The following is a 27,375-nucleotide window of genomic DNA, read 5'->3' as shown; positions in this document are numbered from 1 at the left end:
GGGAAGAAGTAGAAACGAAATAATATAGAGGTATTATACAATTTCTGTAAATTCTTTATATTAAACAAAGACGCGGATACGAAGTAATGTACCACGTTGTGCCAATTCAAATAGCTTCAACCACACTCATTTATGTTAATATTATACCGGCTACTTGCTGTTACTTAAATAAAAGAAATCACAAAAAACATCTAAAGGATATAACCATGATCTTAAATTGGTTTTTACATTGATACAATAACAATATAAACTGAAATAGTCCTGATATAAGTAGGAAAGAGTTGAAGAAAAAACCTGACCCTTGCAAATTTTACCTTTCACACTTCGGGGTCACCGAGGTCAAATTCACTTTCAAATAAAAAGTGTCTAGTTTTATCTACGTCAACTATTTGCGTATCTAACTTTCATACGTATATTTTCAACAGAAAACAATGTACGGCGCGAACGTGATCATATTCGAGGGTATCCTCGCGTTCTACAACGCAGAGGTCACCAAGATGTTGGACATGAAGGTGTTCGTTGATACCGATGCTGATATACGACTGGCTAGGAGGTTGAGGAGGTGAGTCTCGTTTACTCTTTAAGTAGATTTATGTAGGATAGAAAGAGAGGGATATATGATTAATTTTATGATAAAGCTTGTGGGGGCGACTTTTCCCCGAAATTTTAAAGGAAATGGAATAAATAAGCCCCTTTCTTTTTTACGCTATACAGGGTGTGGCGTAAATAATGGATAATCCTTTACCAGCGGATGGGCGACAACCCAACTGATCTAAATATCAAAATTTACCTCTGGCACAAGTATCATAGTTTTTGAGATTTTGGCCATTTTGTGTGTTTTTTAAAAAAGCGATTTAAGCTCGTTCTTTTTAATGCTGTGATCCCAATCTAAGGCTTTTTTTTAATCCGTTTTTTGCAAATAAATCCTGAATAGATGTGCTATTGAATCTACAATCTTGTTTTGTTATTACTACTTGTTTTTTATTTAAATTATGCATTCAAAGTTGAATTTTATAATCTTTCACAAAATTTGTGCAACTTTGAGCACTTGTGGTGAAAAAAAAATGTATGGTGGCTTTACTGCCCACGCCATAAATAATTTCTAAATTTTATTAGGATTCTAAATTGGTATAACATGCAGCATTAATACCGATTATTGTCAAAATATTACAAAGAACTTAAATTTTTAACACTTTTGCCGGTCGACTAATTTAATTTTTTCACGCTAAGCGCGTTCTAGATTCAATAGCACATCTATTCAGGATTTAATTGCAAAACACGGATTAAAAAAAGTCTTAATTTGTGATCACAGCACCAAAAAGTACGAGCGTAAATCGCTTTCTTAAACACACATAATGGCAAAAAAAAATTGCATTTAAATCCTAAATTAATGTGCTATTGAACCTAATATCTTGTTTTGTTATTACTACTTGTCTTTTATTTAAACTATGCATTCAAAGTTAAATTTTATAATTTTTCAACACTTTTGTTCAACTTTGAGCACTTGTGTGCAGTGTTGAAAAAAAAAGAAATACAAAACATAAATACTATTCAAATAATAATAATAATTAGAAATCTAAAGAAAACTACTCTGTTGACAAAAAAATCATTTTTCATCAAATTGTAATACATTACTTTGAAATAGACTTGGTAGAAGCAGCACAGTTCCAAGCTTTTTTATCATCTAAATAATCTTTAATAGTGTAATAACCCTATAAACATGAATATTTGAAAGCAAACTTAGCTTAAACGCGCTGATAAAATAAAATTAGTCGACCGGCAAAAGTGTTAATAATTTAAGTTCGTTGTAATATTTTGACAATAATCGGTATTATTGCTGCATGTTATACCAATTTAGAATTCTAATAAAATTTAGAAATTATTTATGGCGTGGGCAGTAAAGCCACCATACATTTTTTTTTCACCACAAGTGCTCAAAGTTGCACAAAAGTTGTGAAAGATTATAAAATTTAACTTTGAATGCATAATTTAAATAAAAAACAAGTAGTAATAACAAAACAAGATTGTAGATTCAATAGCACATCTATTCAGGATTTATTTGCAAAAAACGGATTTAAAAAAAGCCTTAAATTGTGATCACAGCATCAAAAAGAACGAGCGTAAATCGCTTTTTTAAAAAACACACAAAATGGCCAAAATCTCAAAAACTATGATACTTGTGCCAGAGGTAATTTTTGATATTTAGATCAGTTGGGTTGTCGCCCATCCGCTGGTAAAGGATTACCCATTATTTACGCCACACCCTGTATATAAAAGCTTTTCCATAACCTATGTTAGTAGTTCCATTAGCCACCTTTACACACACACTCTATCGCACTTTCTAAGAAGCTTGCGGGATTACGCGTGAGAAAGCAGCGCGGTCTTCGCTCGACAAGACATTGGCCATCTTATCAACCAAACGATTTCTCAATATGCTTGACATAGAAACCATCCCTTAACTATCCACAAAATAAAACAAACCGGCCTATTAACTTGCATCATAATTATATGAAATTAGCCTTGACATTTAAAAACACTTAGTTTTACTATTCTCTTAATTAAAACAGAATCTTTCCATTCATTAACATAATACTAATTTGAAGTAATTTGTTAAAAATAAAGTCTTTGAACACCTGTCGTGACGTTGCTGTTTTTACTTGAATTAATTTATCAAACGATTTTTCCATCTCTAATCTTTACCAATTGAGTTTTTGTGTATTTGTTTATTTATAAACAACGATAGAATCGTTAGTTGTAACAAATTATGAAACGTAAGTAATGTCAGTTTGTTTTTCTTCTTTTACTTCAAAACAGCTGAGCTGATTTGGATACAATTTAGTGGAGTGTTAAATTGTTACAAGGGAGGATGTTATGCGAGTATTGCGAGCATAACCTATCAATAAAGTACATAAAACTAATAATTAAATATGAACTCACTCCTTGAAGATGTAATCAATTCAAGAAGGAACAATAATTAATTAACGTTTGTAAAACTATTGCGGCTTGTACACATAATACTAAGACTCACAACGGGTTTTATGCGCGGTGAATATTTTAAAAGTATTATACCTTATTTACTGCTCGAAGTTTCGATCGCATTGCATCGACCGTGGTCACAGCTCAGTCAGCCCGTATGTCAATAATAAGTTGAAGAAAAATATGTCCATCTTACAACTACTAACCTATTTTTTTACTAAAGGCAATTTTTTATTAATTTCCCATATTTTATCCACTTCCTACTATCATGATAATAATGACTGAATTTCTGGCACGTTGCCAGTGTTGCCATGCGCATTGACATTAACTCGATACATTATGACGGTCAGGTGTTGCCAGTAAATAAACTTTATGATAGTAACAAGGTTTTATTCAGATATTTTTTCACTAGTTTTTCTACGATTACCTTGGCCTATATTCTAAGATAGTTTGTACGTAATACAGCAGTTTTATATGTTTTCATTCATCAGGAAATAATAATCGTTTAGTCACCCACATATCTAGATTTTAAGCTTGTCTAGACGGATAAAAAATAGTTTCTAAGACGCGGATTAGTAGAAATAAAATTGTGTAATCTTTTCTTTGAAGTAATGTAAATTGATATTCTTAAAACTTAGCAGTATTATTTTAAATCAATTTTTTTCCCCGACTCTTTTTATGGCGAATTGTCATGAGACTTTGTTTTGTGAAGAAAATATTTTTCCACATTCTGTATGAAAGCGCAATGCTAGTTTATCTACAAATTTACTATACAAATCTTAATCTCAACTAGGCAAAAGCGATTTGTTATAAAAAAAAAATATAGTCATCATGAATCATTGTACAAGTACAGGGTTTCATGAAATAAGCAGCTTGGTATTTTTAAGTAAAAATATTTAAACACCTTTACGTATTTTCCAAGCTCTACACTCTACATTGAGCTTGCTTTCTCCGGTCAATATGGAGTCACATACAAAAACAACCAAACTAAAATAATAGCGGGGAACAAATTTCCAAAGAATGTAGTCGAAGCTGAAACTGTCAATTAATTCAAAAATAGACTAGACAAATATTTATTTAATGAATGATTACATCATAGTGAATTACCAGGATTCAGGCATTAACCAGTTGTATACAACTGCATGCCTGCTAATAAATAAATAAAATAAAAACAATTCTAAACTTATTAACTTTCCACAGAGACATAGTCCAACGCGGGCGCGACTTAGAAGGCGTATTGAAGCAGTACATGACGCACGTCAAACCTGCGTACCAGAGCTACATAGCACCGTGCATGGCGCACGCAGACATTATTGTGCCGAGGGGAGGAGAGAACAAAGTCGCTATACACCTGATTGTACAGCACGTGCATAAACAGCTGCAGCTGGTGAGTTATTACACGTGCGTGTACGTGCACGTATACTTAACCATGCGTATACGTGTGTGTACGTATACGTCAGCGTTGAGACTACAAAATATGTATGTTTTAGAACAAAGTCGCTATACACTTGATAGTGCAGCATGTGCATAAACAGTTGCAGCTGGTGAGTAGTACGTGTTCATTCGTGCACGTATACGTAACCATGCGTATACGTGTGTATACGTAAGCGTTGAGACTACAAAATATGTATATTTTAGAACAAAGTCGCTATACACTTGATAGCGCAGCATGTGCATAAACAGTTGCAGCTGGTGAGTTATTACACATGTTCTTTCGTGCACGTATACGTAACTATGCGGATACGTATGTATACGTAAGCGTTGAGACTACAAAATATGTATATTTTAGAACAAAGTCGCTATACACCTGATAGTGCAGCATGTGCATAAACAGTTGCAGCTGGTGAGTTACACGTGCACGTATACGTACATACACGTATACGCACAAGTTATCGTGTTTTTACGTGTTTATAGGTACCTCTATAAAAACACTACAGCTGAGAAATCTCGGGCTCAAATCCTAAGCACGGCAAAAAGTATTAGGATTTGTTGTCAAAAAAACTTATAAATTTTGTCCTCCCGTGTAAAACTTTGGGTGATATACTGAAAATAAAATGTTATTCAATGCAGCTAATTAGTTCTCAAGTAGGTTACTTATATGTATAACCTAATACTTGTATTTTATTTCAGCGCGGTTTCAAAGTTCGTGAAAAGTTAGCGAACGCACACACGGGTCAACCTGTACCTGACTCATTGTATGTCCTCAAAGAAACGCCACAGGTGAGTTTCACTTTTTTCTTATAAATTAAGATTGTAATGGCAATTGTACACTTTATCGTCAGAATTACATTAACAATCACCTATTTAAAACCTCACTTTGTTCGCATGGGGGTAGACAGAAATCAAGATTAAAAATAACTATCCCCTATTTCGGCTCACAGGGGCAATATTAAAAAAAAATGATAAGTCTGCCTTCTACTATCATATTTTTGTATAAAAATTAGCATTATAAGCAGTTTAACCACAAATACTTTACCATTTGAAATACAAAAATAGATGTCCATTTATAAAATATAGTATCATACTTACTTCCCATTAACATTACTACAGGCAAAATGTAACTTTACCAACTCATTTCTCTTACAGGTGGACGGTCTACACACATTCATCCGCAACAAGGACACTCCCCGCGACGAGTTCGTGTTCTACTCCAAGCGGCTCATGCGACTGGTCATAGAGTTCGCGCTCTCACTGCTGCCGTACTCGGAACACGTGGTCGATACGCCGCAGGGATTCACTTATACAGGTATGTAGTGTTGGTAAAGAATGAGAATAAAATTGTAATGGTGCTTTTAAATATTTGTTTTTGGGACTGTATGGTACCTTTTTGTAAGCGACAGATCACTAATGTTTGATAGGGGCTTCGACCAGCTGTAAGAAGGCGTAGGTTTATTATAGGCCTTAAAGAAGAAAACAAAATATTAGAAGGCCTTTTTTAAAAGGCTGTTTTTTAAAACTTGTAAGACTCACAAATTCACAATCAAACTAATAAAATTCTCAAGGCTGCCGTTTGAACTTTACGTTAACAGAATCGTTAAGGACCATCTGAGAGAAATATTTTTTAATGCTTATCAAGATATTCCCAAAAAATGCATTTTGTCAGAACTTGAAATCATAAATTGTTTTTTTGCAAAATAATCTTTATTGTGCACGTCCTAAGGTCGTAAATGCGACGTGGAGAAGATCTGCGGTGTGTCGATCCTGCGCGCCGGCGAGACCATGGAGCAGGCCGTGTGCGACATCTGCAAGGACATCCGCATCGGCAAAATACTCATACAGACCAACCAGGCCACCGGCGAACCTGAGGTAAGTCTTATAGCGTGTTATAGCGTGTCCGCGTGAAAACCCTTCCCGTGTAATTCGCAATCATTCGGGAACTCCGTGATAAAAAGTAGCCTATGTGTTATTCTGGGTCTTCAGCTACCTACATACCAAATTTCATGGTAATGGATTCAGTAGTATTTGCGTGAAAGAGTAACAAACATACATTCATATTTACATATTTACAAACTATCGCATTTATATTATTAGAAGCAGGATACTCTATATACGGCGTCGTTTTTTGTAAGCTTAAGGCTTGCAATACACATACTCGGTTCGGCTTTAATTGACCTACCGCAACAACCCGATCGGCACAAGCCGAGCAAGTGAATCGAGTCAACCAAATATGTGTGTAGCAAACCTTACTCTTAAATATCATGTAGACACCACGACTTTTAAATTGTAACTAACATCATAAGTCTAGGCTACAATATTGCGTTGCGACGTCGCATCGTAAAAATCTACGACACCACATCGTGGGAATTTCCGATGCGCTGCCGCAACGTACAAATCTGCGATATGACAACGCGCTGGTCGGTGTCCATACTTTGAACTACTTGTAGCGCAACCGGTAGAACACGCGTATGGGCTCCCACACATAACACGATACGATGTCGTGACGTTAGAGACTTGTTGTGGTCCACTTTTCAGGCATTGTACTTATTTATAAAGTGCCTCCCGTTATTTATAGTTGAAAGAAATGGGTGGATCCAGTATCTTCTGAGTATATACGTCCTTTCTTTCTTCGTTTTCTTATTAACAACAGAAGCAGAATGCGTCTAGTGCGATCCATTTTTCGGAATGAACTAATACCACCCCACTATATTGACGGCATCGTGCCGTGTATCGAGCGTGGCATATTACGTTACGATGTCGTGGTATTTTACGATGTTCATCGCAGATGTCTACAACGCGACGTCGTATCGTGAAACAACGCCGCGTCGTCGCGCGACGCGGCGTCGTATCGTGTTTATGTGTGGTAGCCCTTAGGCGGTTCATGTCTCTCTAGAAACTAACCAGTTACCGTCTTGTCGTATCCGATGAAATGTTTGCGTTGCGACGTCGCATCGCAATATTGTGGCCAAGCCCTATGATTAACGTGCTACGTCGATTTCGCTATGCAACGTCGCATCATCTCAAGTGTTGTGACCTAGCCCTTATTGAGGCCTAATGCTTTATGTTCTTCTGTCATCCCAACCAAATATATCCCATATCGAATCATAATCTATAATATACTCATTTTCCCTCAGTTATATTACCTCCGCCTGCCCAAAGACATAAAGGACTACCGCGTGATACTGATGGACGCGACCGTGGCGACGGGCGCGGCGGCCATCATGGCCATCCGCGTGCTGCTGGACCACGACGTGCCCGAGCACAACATCAGCCTCGTGTCGCTGCTCATGGCGGAGATCGGCGTGCATAGTATCGCTTATGCTTTCCCTCAGGTAAACTTCTTACTACTTATACATTGTACTAACCCTCCACCCGCAGCTTTGCCCACGTAGAATTGAGGGAGGAATTTCCAAAATCCTCTCTTGGTGGTCTCTTAAACTTACTAAGGAATCTTCATACCAAATTTCAACTTTTTACACTCAGTACTTCAGCTGTGCGTTGTCTAAAAGATTGAACATCAGTGGTGTATGTCTGCCATGCAGAGGTCTGTGGTTCACACCTTTAGTCCTATCAAATATTATAGTAATGTAAGCTGTCGATCCTGCGACTGAACTGCACAAGATAGTATAATTCTGTACTGTACACACGATAAGAGTAAAGGAACCGATGCATTCCTGACAAATTGGCCAGTTTTTAAAATGGTCACCGTAGCCGAAAAACCGCCAGAAAAACTATTCACGCAGGAGTGTTGGGTTTTCTAACCTCAAGTACTATCATAAAGTTATGCCAGCCGGTAAAACCTTTATTCAAAAGAGTGTATAACTTTGTTGTAAACACGTTTAGAGTGAACACTATGAAAAGAACTCATGCATTCCTGTTAAAATTTAGCCACCAGAAAAACATGCCTATATAAGACCTCTCCTAACCAAATATTTTCACCAACAGGTAAAAATCGTGACGTCAGCCCTAGACCCTGAAATCAACGAGAAATTCTACGTGTTGCCCGGCATCGGTAACTTTGGAGACAGGTACTTTGGCACGGAACCATCCGATGATGACTGAGTGAGATAGACAGAATTAATCGTCTTTGGAGAGAGCGAGATAGCAGATACAAGTTAGTACAGAGACAAGAGATGTAGAAGAGAACAGCTGATTATGTGTTTCGTTTTCTGCGCTATGACCTGCTGCATTCAGGCATAAAAAGTTGATTAGTCGGACTAACTCAATAGAGGAAAAAAAAAACAGTTCTTACTATGAAATTATCATCAATCATAATTTACTATGAAATAGAAAGAAAGAGACAAAAAATTGTTACACTGCTTTAATAGATCGATCTCTCTTCAAAGTCGATTAATATCACAATAAACGCTTTCTATATAACATCGCGAAAACAAAAAAAAACACGTAAAAATGTGTATCGTAAGTGTTAAAAAATCAATAAATTTGACAAAAAAATATGTAATTTGCAGTAATACTGCTTTACCGTTTCACTGATAAACGTATACGCTATCCTTCTCACTCTTATGGAGAATGCTGTAGGAGTGAAAGAGAGAGCACTATGATTATTAGTGGGACGGTTAGTGACGTGGACTGGCTCTTGTATTTATTTAAATAATAATAATTTAATCGTATACAATTGTATGTAAGTTTCTCGTTTTAAAGAAATAAATGGTGAAACGTGTTGTGGTACAAGTTTTTTTATATTATATCCTCTCTTTCTAACAAAGATGGTGTGAAAGAGACACAAGATGTCTAATATTTTACCGATTGAAGTAAAATAAGTAAACAGGTTTATTTTACTTCAAACAGAAAAAAGAATGTTACTGTAGGGCATCAAAATTTAAGCTAATTGTGTTATATCGTCTGTCCTTTTCGTACAGTCGTCGTTAAAAAGAGAGAATAAGAATTTGTAGTACAACATGTTTTTCTAACTTTATTTCTTATACGAGACTAAGCGTTTTGCTATGGAAGTAGTTTTACTATTTAGTTCCTCTTGTGTATTACTAACTAAGTGACATCATATCTTCGAAGTTATTTAAAACAGCGCATGCTTAAATTATATACAGTAACTATATTGTTATCATATATAATAAAATAACTAAATTTAACCCATTAATGTCCCACTGCTGGGCAAGGGTCCTCCCGTAATTAGGGAGGGGTTAGGCCTTGAGTCCACCACGCTGGCCAAGTGCGGGTTGGGATTTTTCTTTTTCATAATATATCTTAATTCTGCATATTGACAAAAACATGCTTACTTTAGTAACGATTATAATTATATGTTTATTACAAAATATACGTACGTTAGATTACGTATACATGCATTCAATAGTGCACGCAGATACATATACATAGACCCAATACGTATGCTACTGATTTTTTATTTATTTTACTTTCATGATGAAATTCGTTTATCCAGATTAACTAAAACATATTTTTTTAAATACAATATTTATTTATGCTTTATGCAAAGATAATAAAGCATAAATAAATATTGATTTTTATCATTATATATTTATTTATCGATAACCCTAGCATATTCAGAGAGGAACTAAATAAGTCGTAAGGTTGTAATTTATCATCTAGTCCTTTACTAACGTATAGATCTCCTTATTTCATATAAAAGAACATTTCATTATAATTAATCCATTCACGGCTTAAAATATTTACTAAAATGTCCTTTAAGTGTTGTGACTCGTACCCTTGGCTTGGCTTGGCCTAATGTCGCTTGAAGCCAAATACTGAAACTTCTTCAGGAATTAAATAATTTCTTTGTTTCACGGAGATCTAAAGTCACAAAATATTGCGTAGCCAAAGAATAGTTCCTAATGAACTAAAGTATACGTTGAAGCGGTTGTAACTTAATATAATATTGTCTAGAGAACACGCGAAAATACTACAAAAATACCTCCTTTTACATATTTCTTTTCGTATGGTTAGTGGTCAACCTAGAACCAAAGTTATATAAGCTGCCCAACAGGTTTTGATATAACTTAGCTAACTAATTGAAAAAAGCCTTCTACAAAAGACACTTACAGACCCATCTATAAAGGGTCTACAATGAACGTTGCTTAACCACTCGAAAGGAAAACAGAAATTACTTTCTAAAAGGTAAATATTGTAGTAAACATTGTCCAACTTATTTTGATAGTATTGAGCGTGTTCTATAAAGATGATTATTTATTTATTAAATAGACTAACTTCCATAGCAACTCGTTATCGGCTGACATTTAGACTGGTATAAATCGAATTATTTATTGATTGTGTTTGTTTGGGATGAATTAATTGCTTCACTAAATACTAAAGGATAAATATGACACCATTTTGCAAATGGCGTCTGAGCCCTTAGGAACCTTCTCACTATGTGAAGATTAATAAATCGTCAATGTGTCTTCAAAATATTGTATTGTTGAACGAGCAATTTTCGGTGACTTGACCCTATTGTCACTGCGAGAAATCATGGACTATATCAAATCCTATATATGCGAACACATCTACAATTTTTTCCAATACATAATGGGACTTCGCTCTGATAAGTTGAAGAACGTATTTTGTCAAGCAATTTTTCACTTCAAACAAATATACTCAAAATATCATGTAAAAATCGAAACTTGCTTTTATTTATAACGTGATTGCTTCACATACATTTATAATTAAATGTAATTGTTCATAAATGTATAGATTTTCATACTATTACTCTGCTTTCGACTTGTGTATGTATACCACGGCTCACTTTAACGCACACCTAACAATTTTCTTGGAAAATTAATTTTATACTTAAAAACGTGACTTTACTAATATTTTTACTAAATTATTTTTGTAACATCTAGTCCAGTGAATGTTTAGTTTTCTGTTAGAAAATAATGAAATAAAAATTCGATTGAAAACTCAAATAATGAATGTTGAAACGCAACTCAAATTTAAGTTGCGTAATTGCCGAGTACTCAAACGAGTCACTTAAATTGACATGTGTTGTAGCGATAGAAATAATTTGAGATTCATTTATGCCCGGTTTCTGAGGTACATTTAGGGGTAGTTTATCTATTCAATAGCGTTTTTTTATATGAGTATAAACGCTACTGAAAAGATAAACTACCGCTAAATGTACCTCAGAAACTGGGGGTTAAAATTCAGTCTCTTTTGATTAGTCGGCCATATTGTTATTTCTCGTGGTCTCGACAGTAAAATATGTAAGCGACACTTAAATTTGAGTTGTCGCGTTCTTTATTCATTATGTAGTAAATTTTGGTTTTAAAGATCTAGTTTTTCAAAATTTAGTGCAATGTAAATGAGTTTTTGCTAGGAAAATTTTAATAGTGTGTTAGATTAATCTGTCAGATTAGCTCCGTATAAGGATGCTTTTATTTTCTTTGTGCGAGGTTAGTACTTAATATATTTTTATCAAGGAAATAAGTGATATTTTGTTTGGTTATCTGTGTTTGCGAATACATCGTTTTGTCTCTTCCATTCACGTGACGAACTATAGGAAAATTGTCTATGAATTAAAAAATATGTCACAATGCTTGTTATACCTTCAATCAAAAACTACTGAATGAATTTTGATAGTTAACAATTATAACCCGAAGTAACACTATACTAAAACAATACTTTTCAACCTGAGTATTTCTTCAGGAAGGTGGAAATGTAGAAGTTATTTTGAATATAACGCATACACACATAACCAAATAAAGTTTCACTGTTAATCGAAAAGCCTCGCCATAATATAGTGTTCCATTTTAATATTTCATTCCTAACTTTACGAACTGCCATCTTGTTTTTTCAGTATTAGGATATTTTCGCGGTTATTTTGTTCTTTATATGTATATATTAGAGGAATTGGCATTATTCAATGGAGACCTCGCTTCTAAATCATGATATTATTTAGTTAATATTAATATTTATTTCACAGTATTCGTGTACTGTTAGTTTAAGTTTAGTTTTTAATTTGTTACTTAATTGCTTTTTTTACATGGCAACACTTAGTATTTTTAAGGTTGGTAACTGCCTGACTTGTCAAGTCGTTGGCTGAAATGAAATAGACTCGAATCCACAAATACAATATACAGGTATAAAAATACTGCTTGTAACTTTCAACACCAAACATTAGAGATTTTTGTACAAATGTTATAATAGAAATAGGAATCCATGTGTTCAAAATATAGTCAGAATAATTCTGACATAACAAAATAAAAAGTTAACCTAACTTTGTGCTAATAGGAAGATCAGCTGTGGTCACCCATCCAAAGCTACGCCGCACTAAAGTTTGCTTAACCTCGCTAAATGTAAGTGCCTGCAATTACACCTTTCTTTCCAAAGTTTTTTTTTAGTTTCTAATGTTTGTTGTTGAAAGTAAAATAAAATATTACTTCATGCACAATGATGTGTACAATATACATAAGATATAGCTAATTATAAGTCGCTGTGAATATTAAATGAAAAATACAAAAAAATAACAAAAATGATGCGAATACGAAATAAAAGAATTTAAATATGGTTCGTTTGTTTTATTTTTAAGACTAGAGTTGTGATATTATCACTGTGAAGTACTGATTTGATTTCCAGTAGCTCAATTCTCTATTACTATTGACTGCCCACAACCGACCTGTCATCGAGAAATTTTGTATGAAAATCTGATCAGCGCCTCTGACGGGCGACGTAGGAACTTTTTTGGCAGTACATTCTAAATGTCAAAATGTCGGTAGCTAGCCGGTTGTCGGTAGTCGATAGTCGTAGAGAATCGAGGTACAGAATAGGAAACATATTGAGACTTCTGGGCCGTTGATGAAACCTTTACAGCAAGGCTACGTCTACTCGGTTTTCTTAGCTCATAATGTAATGTTGTGTCTTTGCTAGGATGTAAGTCAGTAAAGTCTAGGCGTTAAAAAGTCGTAAGTAGTCATGGTTAATCGAACTGAGACCGGAGAAAGCTAAAAGGTTGCCATCAACACTGAATATAAATTGAATTTTATTTGGAGAAGTAGAGAGTAAGTAGTATGAGTTGATCCTCAGTTTAACATAAATGTGTCTTCTATATAGCTCTTCATATATGGTCGCAAGCGTCGAGGTGTCGTTGGAACACAACGTCCAGGTATTCGTGCTTCGAGGTAACTTCGCCGTGGGGATGCTGGTTCTTTCTGTTAACAAATTATACAATAAATGATGTTGAACACACTGCGACATCTAGTGGACAACGGCAGAAATAAGGAGTCATACCGCGTATTTAGAAATAACGTTTTTCGGGATTTTTTTAATGAGTCTTAACCGATTCCGTGCGGAGGTCTTCTAGCAATCTTTAGTGCCTGGCGTCAAACAAAAATTCCATGATGCCTCTGGGGCACCAAGCGCCAGAGACTTTGATGATGCCCCTGAGGAATCATCCGCCATGAGTTGTAATTTTTAGCTTTTTCTCGTGTTTCCACTTGTTAAAGAATCATTTGCCATTGTGTATTGGATGTAAGCGGTCAGTAAATTCGTTCAGTGCGTTTTAAAGTGACAATCTGTGTGTTTTTATGGAAATGGAAGGTGACTAACTAGTTTTTATCAGCTGTTGTAAACCTTCGGGCATTATTTTATGGATATATTTATTCAAAATTATTATAAAGAATTTGTTCACGTACCATTTGAGTTTGCAGCGTGGTGTAACTCGTTTATAGTTATATTTTCTATATTCCAGTGTTTTGCAAATCACATAACCGAATGGGAAGTCTGATTCTAATAAAACAAAAATATTCTACTCGTAACCGTACGTCGTACTTACCTACAAACACTTACTTAAAGTGTTTTATTTGGATAAGAATGTACCGAAGTGTATTTTTATTGATAAAATATCTATGTCTACCTCTTTAAAAATGTGGATTTTTGTTATTCATTTAATTGACAATCTTTTTATTTTATAGTAGAGTTACCCAGAAAAAAAGTGAAATATATTCCTCAGTCAGAAGTCGAAACTCAATGCGACGATGACGACGTGTTTTATGAGAATTCACAAACTTATGACGATTGGAAACCAGAAGTGAGTGAGGATAGTGAAATATAATTATTATAATCAATAATAAAATGTGTCTCGACAACTTGGTTTACAACCTCTGAAGTTTGCTAATTTACGAAATTACTTGAAACGAACACTGTAGGCATGATATTGGTGACAAATAAAGACACTTTTATTTACGAGACTCTTTTGACAAATGTCGTTTTAGCCGAGTTTTTTATATTTTAGTTTTGTATCCTCTCGGGCACCATACGTCATACGCAATAGATTTACATGGTGCCTGTGCGGCATCATCCGCACGGAAACGGTAACAAATATTACCTACACTTAAAATATAAACGTTATTTATGCATGAAATTAATGGAGTGTCTTACTTATAGTATTCTTCGCACTCTTCCATAGAGATATCAGTGCCGACCAGGCGAGAACCAAACCCGCTGTAGTAAGAGGAGTAGCGTTGCTGAAACACAAAAAATATTAGGATAAATCTCTGTATTTTTATCGGTAGTAGAGGTACGTATGTTTATTTATCATTCCTTATGTGCCTAAATACTATAAGTGTACTTTTTCATTTTATTTAAAATCTAAACTAATTGTAATATCACGAATCTTTAGCACAAATGCAGAATATAAGCTACAAATGCTACAATTTAGTAACTGCAGGTAACCGATATCCAGCTTAAGGTAGAAAATATTTATTATTGTTTCCAACCTGTAAATGTTTAGACAGTATTTGTTCCGCAATGACGCTGCAAGCCAGTCGTAACGCCTTGGCGACCGCATCGATGTACTTGACGTAAGTAGTGGTCAGCTCCCGCAGGTCACTGTCTCGCCGAGGGTACAGCTTCAGGTTTATACCACCTAGTGGGGTAGTACCCTGGAGAAAAAAGGTTACTTTACTACGGACTGACAACTGATGAAGGACTACATAGTCCCCATTTGGCATTTGTGGACCGTGGTGAACTAATGCGTAGCCCAATTCTAAAAAAAGATCTATGGTCCAGCTTTAAGGGACAGATATTATATTTAAATTTGCTATAATTAATTTGAGCAGTAGATCCATTTTTAGTCGTTGGCAACCCTAAACTAATTATTTATTTAGTTGTATTACTAGTAGTAAAACAATTGTAGATTTAGTTGCTTTGTATTGCTTATTTTTGTATAGTATTGTTGCTTACCTGATCTACGATACATTTCATCATAAGTGTTAGAGATTTACTGTCGTAGTGATTCATGCCATTAGTCATTGTCACGCCGCCAAGCATGTTGTATCTGTTCAAATAAAAACAAGCTTAGAATCCGAAGTAGTAGAAAAGTACTTAGTAATATCATTCGATACGAGAGCAATTGCAAAAAAAAAACAATTCTTATTATATAATATACTCGGCCCATTACAAACTTACATACATACAAATCTACATCATGTCATTTTATAAGACCGTTTTGCTCGCACTTACACATTGCCCCATAATTATATTTTTTTTTATGATGACGGCGGTAGTTCCTAAGTTTCTAATGGCCCGAAAGCTAAACTCACTTGATTAGTTATTCTTTTGTTAACTTACACATTAGCCATATACATATGATGTCCGGGCATCACAGAGACTTTATAATACCGATCCAAGTTATAGTTCTTCAACAAATACAAGCAACTCGTCACATCCCACATGTAAGTGTGAATCAAATCGTTTTCCCGCCACTGCGAGTGTTGCCAGCCGCCATAATTGTTACTTCTATTGTGGTAGAAATGATAATATGGCATTATTAGTAGTTGGCATCTGTAATTCAGTCTGTCTTTGTATTCAGCAGTTAGTTTAAGTAATTTGGCGAATAGTTTTATTTCTCTCGCCACGTCTGTTTGGAAGAGAGTGTGGTAGCCTTCTCTGTATGGCCATATGAGGAAGCATTCCGCGTTGAGTCGTTGTGAGACTTCGAGGCAACGTTTGATTTGAGCGGCCGCTTGTACGAATGTTACTGCGTCGTTGCTTGTGAATGCTCCTGATGCGTATCTGAGGAATAAAATATAGAAGAGCCTTATACTTTGACGGTTTAATCATAATATGCCTGGTTTATTCGAATTTTTATATCCTATTCCTTTTTTTTTTATTTAGATTACGTACTGTCTACTTAGTTCATTAGTCGTTTTTTTTATTACATCACGCTGATCACACTTGTCTATAGGTATAGGCAGGAGTGAGCGTAACAATTACAATAGGCGACAATTTATTTTAACAAATGTTAAAATAAATTGTCTTACCCGGGACTCGAACCCGAGTCCCTATGATCGACAACCACAGGCGCTTCCCCTTGAACCAGAAACGAAATAATTAACAAGTCTCATTATTATATAATTATATAATACCTTGGATGAGAATGCAAATCGGGCGCAATCCACAGCAACTTCAAATGATATCGTTGCGTTAACTCCTGTATATACTCGACAATATCGTCCCAATGTGTTTTATTCTCGTCCCAGCTCTCAGTGAAGGGTACGAGGTCGCTGTCGAACGCCGTCCAGTACTTGACCCCGAGCTTCGAGCACAAGTCGAACAACGCCTTGATGCAACGCTTGTGGTTGTCTATGGAGTTCGTATTGTCGTCCCACGGGCGCGAGTGTGTTTGGCGACCGTGGTTGTCTGAACCTAGGATAAAATATATTTAAATTATTATTGTCCCGCTGCTGGGCAAGTCTCCTGAGAGGAATGAGGAAGTTTTATTAAGTACGAGTTAACTTTACATCCTTTTAAGAACTTTTTTAAGGAAATCTTAAACATGCAAGGTCTCATCTCGACTTTGCTTTTGTCGTCGGAACAAAAAATATTTTGTAATATGTCGTTTAGAAAAGTAAAGTTATTGGTATGTTGCATCGGATTCGAACCTCGTCCACTAGCATGGGAGGTAAATTCTTGGACCACTCGGGTATCACAATTTTGTAAAGAAAACTTACGAAAGAAAGTAAGACATACCATTGCTTCTAAACTCAGTGAGTGACACGCTATACTTGAGCCAGTCCTCCATGGAACGAGAGTGAACCCTCTCAGAACTGTTGTAGTATCTATAACTGGACGATTCAGACGGCGCCGCCATGTTGTTGTACTCTACTTTGTCTATGCCTGCAATATCACTGGCCAGTGAGAAAACTGGATCATGAAGGAGCTTTGTGTAGATTTGAACTTGAAGTTGTAGTAAGGTGATATCCATTTACTTATTATACTTTTTTACTTAAATACTAATTTAATCGAGATACATACATACATCTACAGATTTAATATTCTTATGACATACCTACTACCCACGTATCAATACAAAATGCGCGAAACTATATTTAAAAAGAAAATAACTGAATTGAAAATTCGATATTTTTAATGCTATCAATAACTACGCTTACTGTTTTTTTACAAAAACATGATAAATAAGGTACACAATAGCGTGCGAAAATAAATATATTTTGACTCACTATTAAATAAGTAAGTATATCTTCCATACATTTTTGTACCTATTAAACGAATAAAATTGTGAAAATAACCATCAATTTTAAACAAATGTAGTTCACCAACCGACAGAAAATAACCAGCATTCACGACAAAACTAGTACTAACACGCAAATACTAAAAAATAACTGCAATACATAATTTGCAATCAACATTGGATGCATATGACACGCAATAAATAACACTGCATTGATGCAGAACGAAATAAAAAAGATTTACCTTGAAAATAGTCAACATTATCTGCTCTCGGTTCTCTCGTTTTTTGCCTTTTAGCTACGGGTTGATTGTAAGTCGCCATGTTGGTAGTACACTACAGACGGACGGACGTACGGTCCCTTATATAATGTTGTATGAATAGAGGCAGCGACGCGTGATGGGCCATTGTCATAAACTAGATGTTTTGTTTCTAAACTTGTATGTACACGCGATAGGCTAATTTCGTTAGTATTGTGTGTCGGTTTTTTGTTTCGGTAGTCTAGTACATTTTTGTTGGAACAAGTTTGTTCCTGAGGGATTTGGAAAATGGACGGTGAGAACACAGTTCGCCTTTTAGTTAGCCTTTTTAAAACGAAAGACATTAAAAGGAGAATTAAATTTAAAAAATCTCTTAGTATTAAGTATTCTTAGTATTAGTTGTATTCCAATATTTCTAATCTAATACTTTTAAATAAAAATGAATCTCCAAATGTGTTGCACGCAAAACTTGATAACGGTTCGACCAATCCGGCAAATTATTTTTGTCATATCTTCTTTAAGACACGGGGAAACTTATATGACTGGAAAATTTTAAATGCAAAATAAAACAAATATGAATTTAAACGCGAGTGGGTCAGCTAATATGAAATAAAATAAAACACTTGAATACTTAAAACTAATTTAATAATAATAAAATACAACAAGAATTAATTATTATTATAAGAATATCCAGATCAGCCTAAACACAACAGCAAACAACAACACTAGTATCGGCAGAGGGAATTTATTTCCACTCTTCACTGCATACACTCCGGACACTTCCCCCTTCTTTAGGGGGGCGGTCAAACCCATCATCTTAGGCTTATTGATAGGCTCTCCGATCATAGAAAATTTCGTCGCACTAGTAATTTTAACTGTAACCATCTTTCCCATATATTTTTCTTCTTTAGGCACTAAGACTTGTTCGTAAAACTCGTTGTGGGCCACGAAATAGTTCTTGTCGTGAGATATATCTGTTACGAGTACGTCTTGTATTTCGCCCACTCTGTGGCCATACGGCTCGTATGACCGGAAGAGTTCGGATAACATCTTTGTGCGTTTTTTTACTTCTTTTGCTGGTACCTGGTTAGAAAAGAAAAGATCAGCTATTTAATGTCGAACAAATCGTTTGTTAGGTGGGAGAAAATCATTTGTTAAAAATTCCGCCTTATTTTTTTCAAGACATTACGCGACATTTTGAAAATACTATCCGATCCTACATTAACATAATAATAAGAAAAAGTTACCTTAAAGATATCAAATGCTGCTAACTTTTTACAAAATTATTCAGCGTATGAAACCCACTCGCTACAAATTAAGTTATAGCGTTAAAGCATTCTTTTCACCAAACAAATGACTGGAGTATATACTACACAATATAAAATATACTACCGGAGCAAATAATATTTTCAATTTAGTTGTACTAATTAATTAGAATAATAATTACATACCTTGGTCATCTTAGCGGCAGGGGTGCCAGGTCTAGCGAAGAACTGGTTGATGAAGAGTGAGGGGAACCGGTACTTGTCACACAGACGCATGGTGTCCTCGAAGTCCGCGTCGCTCTCGCCCGGGAACCCGCAGATTATGTCTGTCGCTATTGTCATACCTGGCACCCTGACAAACAAATATTACTTTATCAGCAAAGGATTAAGAATATATCAATAAAGAATATGATATGTTCAAGGAATTTGTTCCAGTCGATTTAAATAAAAATGGAGCCAAGATAAACTATTAAAAAAGACACCTCTCGCTCCAACAGCGAATCCGGTGGAGGAATAGAGGTACGTTTAAATTAAGTAGTTCAAAGGCGTACATTATGGTTTAACGATTCTTATTTTAACAACTGGGACTGATGGTCCATGATTTTAGCCTGACTTTCAAAGCACTCTAGCGTCACAAGTCTGGTTCAATTACGATTATACTTACTTTTCTCTGAGAAAATTAACTACTTGTTCGAAGTCTGCTCTTGTGTATTCTCGCTTCATGTCTGATAGCACTTGATCGCTGCCTGACTGTACTGGCACGTGGAGGAACCTGCACAGAACAGAACAAAAGACATTAGCACTTAAATCTCATTATTAGCAGGTTTAATTACTTCCGTTTTCGATTAGTCGATTATTTGTCAAAGGAATATAAGGCCGTAAGGGATACACTGAGGAACTAAAGTTCCACACCATATGTCGGGGACGTGTCAAGCGAAGCCAGGATTTTACTTGATATATTTGGCGAGATAGCGGGACTTATGTTCCGACACTTCACCCGATGTCGCAAGCCCTTTTTACCCCTGGCTTTAATTGGCACAGACCTAGTTTTTATAACCTGAATTAACTTAAAGAATAATTTGCAGCAGAAAGTATTATAAAATAATATAACTCACTTGTAAACCCTAGGATGGTGCATGATCTTGGCGACTTCGGCGAGGTGTTCCAGTATGTACGGCGGGTTGGTCATGCCGAGCCTCAGCCGACAGCCCTCGGGGATCACCTCCACTAGCTTCCATAGCAGCTCCGGTAATGATGTGCCTATGTCACGACCGTATGTACCTAAAAACAGTGTGAAATTTTAATATTGTTGAAATTTTTCTACTTGTATAATAGTGTTATAGCGACCGTGGTTACGTGCACGTATAAACCCGTATACGCAAACTTATGTGCGCCTACGACGTTTGATCGACTTTAACTGTGGTTATCGTTATTTACAACTAGAACTGTATTTAATTTATAGTGTCGAAACACAGACAAGCCTAACTTAAATACTATCAAACAGCAACTCATCTCGGGAATGGCGGCGTCAAAGATTGTTTAATCAATAATCAAATTTAGACCAGCGCATGTAACTAGCTAGCAACGTGAGAAAAAAAGCGAATAAATCTTTTTTACATTTGAGATAGGTCATTTCATGAAGAATACAAGAAAAATCCTAGTTATCAGTATCCCAGCCCACTTAATGCTTAGTACTTAGATATTGTGATAATAAGAGTTATTAAGTCATAAGTCAAACTAACCAGTATCTTCACTAGTCAACCAGATCTCCACAACTCCCTCAGTGAAGGACTGCCTCGCTCTCTCCACGATCTCTTCCGGCGGGTAACTGCCCAGCTCTCCTCGAGCATGCTTCGTCTTACAATAAGTACACTGGTTCAGACATCCCGTATTGATGGGGATGATCTCTATGAGAGGGTTCTTGCGGACTTTAGGGAGGAGGAGGGAAGCGCCGCCCGCTTTGCGACCTTCGCCTGTTTTTTTTTGACCGAATAGGCGGACTGTGTGACCTGTAATGAAGAATTTGAATATATTGCTTATGTTTTTTTAGTCAGTGTGAAAGTAACATAAATGTAACTGGGTGGCAATGACAACGATAACAAAAATGGCTTTTTGTTTAAGGCATGCTTCTAGATATACCTATATAAGCAAACCTTTTAATCTTTTTTTCTTCTTTGGATGTTACAGCCACCAAATTTATGATTTAGAATTCAATTCCTTTTGAAAGATCCTTTATGCATATTGGTACAACCAAAATAACCATGAAAAAAGATGCTACTTATACTAATAAAGTACTAGGAACTAAGCAAGGAAAAATGTGCTATGGCAACAAGGCAGTGGCACACACATTTTTCACTTTTATTCTACTTGCCTAATTTAATTACACTTATAACATGCTACTACACCTTTAAGTGTCTCCTCCACAATCTCAACAATCCTGTCTATCTGTTGCACTCCCACCACACTGAGTCCTGTCAAGTAGTTAGCTCGGGGAGCTCCTTGTGGCACACAACCTGCCACTACTACATGGATGCCTCGACTCTGACCAAGTTCTATCTCATTCCTGAAATAACAAAGGTATTGGTGAGATTACAGACATTTAGTGAGTCACTGGTTCATGGTATATACACTCTTTTGATTTGAGGCTTTAGCAATATACATTTTTCTGATTTGAGTAAGAAACAAGAGCATTTAAAAAAAATATGTAACATAATCCTATTACTTTATGTGGTGGTTTAATTTTATGAAATTGAAAGTTACTATTGCCACATTTTGTAAGAAGTTTTTATTTATTTAAGCATCTTCAGTTATGAAATAATTACACTTTACACTATCATTACTAGATAGATAGGGGCTTCTCTCAGTATCACGAAGGTTCAGTTATAATCAATTCAAAATTTTTGTCTTCTAATGAAGTATGAGTATTCCTCTTAATAGTATAAGCAGAGTATTACCACAAAAACTTACTTAAAATGGTCTTCAGCAGGACTTTTGACAGTGCAAGAGTTGAGTAACCACAACTGGGCATCAAACTTGTCCTCAGTGAGCTTGTAGCCATTGGCAGCCAGTAGTCCTGCCATGTACTCCGAGTCTGAGTTGTTGTGTGCACATCCCCATGTCTTCACGTATATGGTCTGAGTTCCTGAAAATATTTCATCAAGTTTTTTTTATTTTTAGTATTAAACTGGGTGGAGTCGGTTTTTAATGGGTAAAAACGTGGTAATTGTAAGAGAATATATTACACTTGAGTAAATGTTAGGCGTCATTGTACTTAATAACCGTGAAAACTTTGTAAGTTCGTGGGATTTTATATACAAGTACCTAGTGCAAAACAGCTCTCATAACTTTGTGTATGATTGTGACAGAAGTTTATCAAACTTTTAAGTCACTAATATCTACTATACTCGATTTACAGGCGTGTAGACCAAGTACAACGTAATAGGAACTTAAAATAAACAAATTTTTAGGTTATTACCTGGCACGACACTCTCCAATATAACCTTTTCGGCCGGCTCATCGCTCTTATTGTCACGTTTCTTCGACCGTACCGTCACACTCTTTCTAGAAGCGTATCTTTCTTTAGGTGTGATATCTTGTGAGGATATTAAATCCTCTATATCGTCTATAATTTCATCACAAACACCTGGCATTTTGCTGCTTTAGCGAATTGTTTTGACAGCCATTTGACGTTTACTGACATTTGGTCTTTGACAGATAAAGACAAATATTGCGTTCCGTTCTTACTAGTTTGAGGCCTGTAATATCAAATAAAAAAATATAATTCGTATTTTATGTATTATTCGTTTTATAGCAATTCAAAATACTAACACTCTCATAAATTGTAAAAAAAATTGATTCAATTAATTTAAGTCACTTTAGAGTTCACCACACCGGAAGGAAGTCTAGCCAAATACAAGTAGGTACCTACTTATTTAAGTTGAAATTAAAACTTGAAAGACTTCTTATATCCAATGGCAATATCTGGCAGCATTTCTTATCATAAAAGGTTTTATTGAGTGCAAACCCATTGCTTCACTGAATAATAAACATAACTTCTATTCCTGAAGCAAGATAGCGGGTAGATTTGTTTGTTGCTGTTAGCGGTGAAATCAAACTTGTTTTGATTGAACCATTGTAAATATGTTACGCAAGAAGCGAGGACGAATGGTTATCGATACAGATGGATCATTCTGCTTGACCGCAAATCGCCACTGAAGTTCTCTTGACGTCATGCACATTACGGAAAAGCTCTAAAAATATAGTTATAAGTGGTTTTACGTAAGACGCAGGCCTCAACCTAGTATTGAGATTTGGATGAGGGCTTCGAGGTCATTGTAGAGGTGGATGCGTATGGTAATGCTGTTGCAGGAGCCAAAAATTAGAACAGGCTATAATAAGAATCAATATCGTAGTTACAAAAGCTATTCCCTTCCCTCCAAAGAGATATGCCTTTTGCCTGTCTGATTAATTCATTTGATTTTAGATAAAAGTGCTCGCGGTTTAGATATTTTAACTTTGCTCAGTAAATAATTATCATATGTCACCGAATACCTTCTGATAAAGTTTTAAAACTACATTAAGTCGAAATATTCACAATATCACACCTATGCTCGCACTCTGTGGGAAGGCCCGCAATCAAATCGTGTTTAACAATAACACGTAATTAATCATAGCGTTTAATTGATGTTCATTACCGCATTAAATTTAAATAACACCCCAAAAATAGCGACGTCCATACTTACAGCCATCTCATAGAAATATCATTTCAATGAAACCCCAATAAAATTGTACACTTCCGATTAATAATAGCGCATTAGTATAGCCGTGCTAAACATTAAATAGCATCGTTATGAACGATAATAGCTCTTATGATGTTCTAATAAGGGTTAAAATCAGTTGTAATAAATACAAAACCAAGCATCACAATGGTGACAATGGGTCGTAGAATCAGCAGCTGTCGTTGATGTTAATGGATACCACTGAGGTGCTTAGTTTTGGCGCCATTTGTAGCTCAATACATTTTATTCACAGCAAACTACTAAACCACAGCACATAATAAAAATATTTTGATAATGATAGGTACCTACGTGATTCTCGCAGGTAATTTGTCTCTAACAAGACTTTTACTGCACTTTTATTATCTACTTTTACCTGCTCATAATAATTTTCATCTTTAAATAGTAATCATAACGGTGATTTTAATTTCTATGTAGCAGGGTAAATAAAAAGATAATCTCGTTAGTTTCGCGTTTAATTGTCAATTAATTTGCTGATTAGATCATAGTTACGGTGTATGAATACGAATGTAAGTAGAATGTTATTAATGGGAACAATAAAAAACTTACACCGTTACGAGAGAATCCGAGAGATATTACAATCTCTAACTTGAACTAGTGGTTAATTTCGAGTAACGTACATCAATTTGCATATAATAAAAGTTGTACGTTGATTTTATAATTACAAGACCCCTTTTAAAGTTTTGTTTGGCGCCGAGAAGCGTCCAAAAGTTCACCTTTCTCCGAATCACCGTGCGTATTGGCTGCGTCTGGCTCCGTGGTTCAACAGTGAGCTATTTGAATGTGCAGTTGGTTCGCTGAGTGGCTGAGAAGCGCGCGCGCGCCAGTCGGCTGACGCATTTCGTGCCGGGAACCTGTGCGTAGTGAACTTTTGTGAAAATAATATCGTGTTTGTGGACTTAGTGGGAATATTATTTACTTAAAATATTATTCAGGTAAGTCTTTGCACCGCTTCTAATATTTATATTAAATATTTACGTGCGTTGCGTTTGGATGCTGCCAAGGAATAGTTTATTTTGTTGAAATAATTCATCTAACTTTATTCGTAAACAAACTGATGGATTAAATGCAGGCGGAAATATTAAAGCGCTATTTACTTTCATTCGCAATATATTAGATTTAGGTAACGCGTCAGACACGATTAAATATTAGTTGAGTAGTCTCGATAATAATATTTAGGACATAGGTGATTTTTGTTTATCAAATCAGGTTCGTATACCTATGTATAAACTGATAAAACTAGACCTACCTAAATAAGACACTGCACTAACTTATGAGCTTTCAGCGATTTAAGTTAAGTAGTTAACGAAATAGGAAACGAATTTCAAAACATCTACATGAGAAAGTAGAAACCATTAACGAAACAATAAGAAATCAGTGCTCCATAAAAAAACACTTAGCATCTGTCAAACAAAATAACACAATCCCGTTATTTATGAGGGTAGCGGGATAAAAACCAAGTCAAAACAATACTAGGTTATACTTGCAGGACCTTAAGATGTAAAAAAAATATCATTCTGTTCTTTTGTTGAAAATATTAAGTTGCAATGTTTAGCCGACGCGATGGAGCCTGCCAATGAGAATTACCAAAAGAAGTTAACGCTAAGATAATGTGTGTTTATTATTTGTGTTAACTTTTACGGATTAAGAAAATAAAAGGTGTGAGGATAATAAACAAAGAACAGAATGAAGTTTAATCTTTTATCGTACTTATTAATACAAAGTTTGTCCCTGTTTTATATCAATCTTCGCTCTCAGTTGTTACAACGATAACCCTAGTTTCACAAACAGCTTCAGATAACGTGAACGCACTAAAAACCAAGCTGACCTAACATTACCCACACCTAAACACTCGGCCAAACAAACTATTTATTCTATTTTCATTACGAACGTACAGCACTAAGTCTCGATCATTTAAATTAATGTTTTATTTACGTCTACATTTTTGTTAAAGTTCTTGGTTGAAATATTTTTTAAATAAAGAAAGCAAGGTCGTTACGGACTCCTGATCATTTTGAGGAAGCAGTGACCATAGAGCATGGTAGGCGCGTGCTGGCACACCTGTCGTGTGCCTTTGCCCCGTGCATAAGGCGGGATAATGACATAAAAAATGGATGCTCCTATCGAATTTATAATCAGTCACAAAAACAATTAATGAGTGCATGTAGAAAGCAGTTGTTGCTACCTGTTGTATTAATAGAATATATTATATCGTGCATGATACAATAATTGATTTTTGTAATGCTTACCTATTATTTATTGCTTGAACAATAACCTACTTGATTACGTCTAATAAAATAACGTTCATCACTTACGTGTATTCTTAATTAAATGTATGAAAAAGGCTGTTAAAATTCGGAATGTTAAACTAACCGATAAATTATCCTGAAATTGAAATACGATCGCGTATAAATATCCTAATAGTTAATGGATATAAATATATTACACTGAGTATTAACTAACGGTACCTATCTATACACTATATAGTGTATTATGGTACAACGTAATATATTATAGTACTCAATCTATGAGGTTAAGCTACGCTTGCCGAGGTTGTTCTGTGAATGGGTGACATGTGCTGCTGTCATTTTCAAAGATCTTTGACAGTCGTTAACAGTACCTAGTCAGAAGCTTGAAAATCTGACGACCAGTCTTACCGAAGAGTATCGTGTTATAACCCAGACTTAACTGGGTTGGGCAGCTCCGAAAGGCAGTCGCTCCATGTAAAATACTGGTATTCAGCTGCATCTGGTGAGACTGGAAGCCCACTTCAACATAGTTGGAAGAAAGGCTAGGCTGATGATGTATTATAGTACTTGTTAAATGTCCTATAAAAAGTCCTTTATTTACACCTCAGTGATAGAGATTTATATTTGGCACGTATTTTAACACTTTATCAAAGAGGTCGCGCATAATTAAATAAATTTATCTCACAGATAACTAATCTTTACAAGTGTCAAAATAAATAAATCTAAATATGTAGTACGTTTATTGGTTGGAAGTAACTGTATTTAGGTATTTTGTTTAAAATTCTGCTTCAGATATCAAAATGTCAGCATGTGTAGAGAAATGAAAATTTTCGTTGTTCGTTTCACACCATATTCTTGGTGGTTTTGTGGTAACTTTACTTGGGTTAAAATGTACTTATTTGTTAAATTTCAGAGTTAAGTTGATATAATTCGTCATATTTA

General features: G+C 35.4%; 4 protein-coding genes across 6 annotated transcripts in view; 2 read left to right on the top strand and 2 right to left on the bottom strand.

Annotated features, from left to right (window-relative positions):
• Positions 1–12,904, top strand: part of l(2)k01209 (uridine-cytidine kinase-like lethal (2) k01209) — a 32,686-nt gene extending 19,782 nt beyond the window's left edge. For both annotated transcript variants that reach the window (XM_076122496.1, XM_076122498.1), the window contains exons 6-12: positions 426–562; positions 4,177–4,363; positions 5,107–5,196; positions 5,563–5,722; positions 6,137–6,282; positions 7,548–7,745; positions 8,359–12,904. In XM_076122496.1, coding sequence (XP_075978611.1) covers positions 426–562; positions 4,177–4,363; positions 5,107–5,196; positions 5,563–5,722; positions 6,137–6,282; positions 7,548–7,745; positions 8,359–8,475 — 1,035 coding nt within the window. In that variant the 3' untranslated portion in view covers positions 8,476–12,904. The remainder of the gene's footprint in view (positions 1–425; positions 563–4,176; positions 4,364–5,106; positions 5,197–5,562; positions 5,723–6,136; positions 6,283–7,547; positions 7,746–8,358) is intronic.
• LOC142978173 (xylose isomerase-like) lies at positions 12,900–18,265 on the bottom strand. The gene is made up of 8 exons (XM_076122499.1): positions 18,109–18,265; positions 17,365–17,511; positions 16,761–17,040; positions 15,964–16,407; positions 15,577–15,670; positions 15,111–15,275; positions 14,773–14,858; positions 12,900–13,544 (listed from the first exon to the last, which is right to left on the bottom strand). Exons 1-8 carry the CDS (start codon positions 18,185–18,187, stop codon positions 13,451–13,453), a joined length of 1,389 nt encoding a protein of 462 aa, XP_075978614.1. The 5' UTR covers positions 18,188–18,265; the 3' UTR covers positions 12,900–13,450.
• Positions 18,266–18,751: 486 nt separating this feature from the next.
• Positions 18,752–23,089, bottom strand: LOC142978508 (threonylcarbamoyladenosine tRNA methylthiotransferase). The gene is made up of 8 exons (XM_076122981.1): positions 22,864–23,089; positions 22,356–22,530; positions 21,794–21,951; positions 21,131–21,397; positions 20,504–20,669; positions 20,053–20,160; positions 19,575–19,740; positions 18,752–19,206 (listed from the first exon to the last, which is right to left on the bottom strand). The coding sequence occupies exons 1-8, from the start codon at positions 23,036–23,038 to the stop codon at positions 18,802–18,804; spliced, it is 1,620 nt and encodes a 539-aa protein (XP_075979096.1). The 5' UTR covers positions 23,039–23,089; the 3' UTR covers positions 18,752–18,801.
• Positions 23,090–24,927: 1,838 nt separating this feature from the next.
• Positions 24,928–27,375, top strand: part of LOC142978472 (protein trapped in endoderm-1-like) — a 48,065-nt gene continuing 45,617 nt past the window's right edge. The window contains exon 1 of one of the 2 annotated variants that reach the window (XM_076122938.1): positions 24,928–25,119. The gene's annotated coding sequence lies outside the window, so the exon portion shown is untranslated. The remainder of the gene's footprint in view (positions 25,120–27,375) is intronic. The other variant, XM_076122939.1, reaches the window with a different exon arrangement.

The sequence above is a fragment of the Anticarsia gemmatalis genome, chromosome 14, assembly GCF_050436995.1.
Source record: "Anticarsia gemmatalis isolate Benzon Research Colony breed Stoneville strain chromosome 14, ilAntGemm2 primary, whole genome shotgun sequence".
Lineage (NCBI taxonomy): Eukaryota > Metazoa > Arthropoda > Insecta > Lepidoptera > Erebidae > Anticarsia > Anticarsia gemmatalis.
Note: the sequence above shows the minus strand (reverse complement) of the source record. Positions and strands in the feature narration are given on the sequence as shown.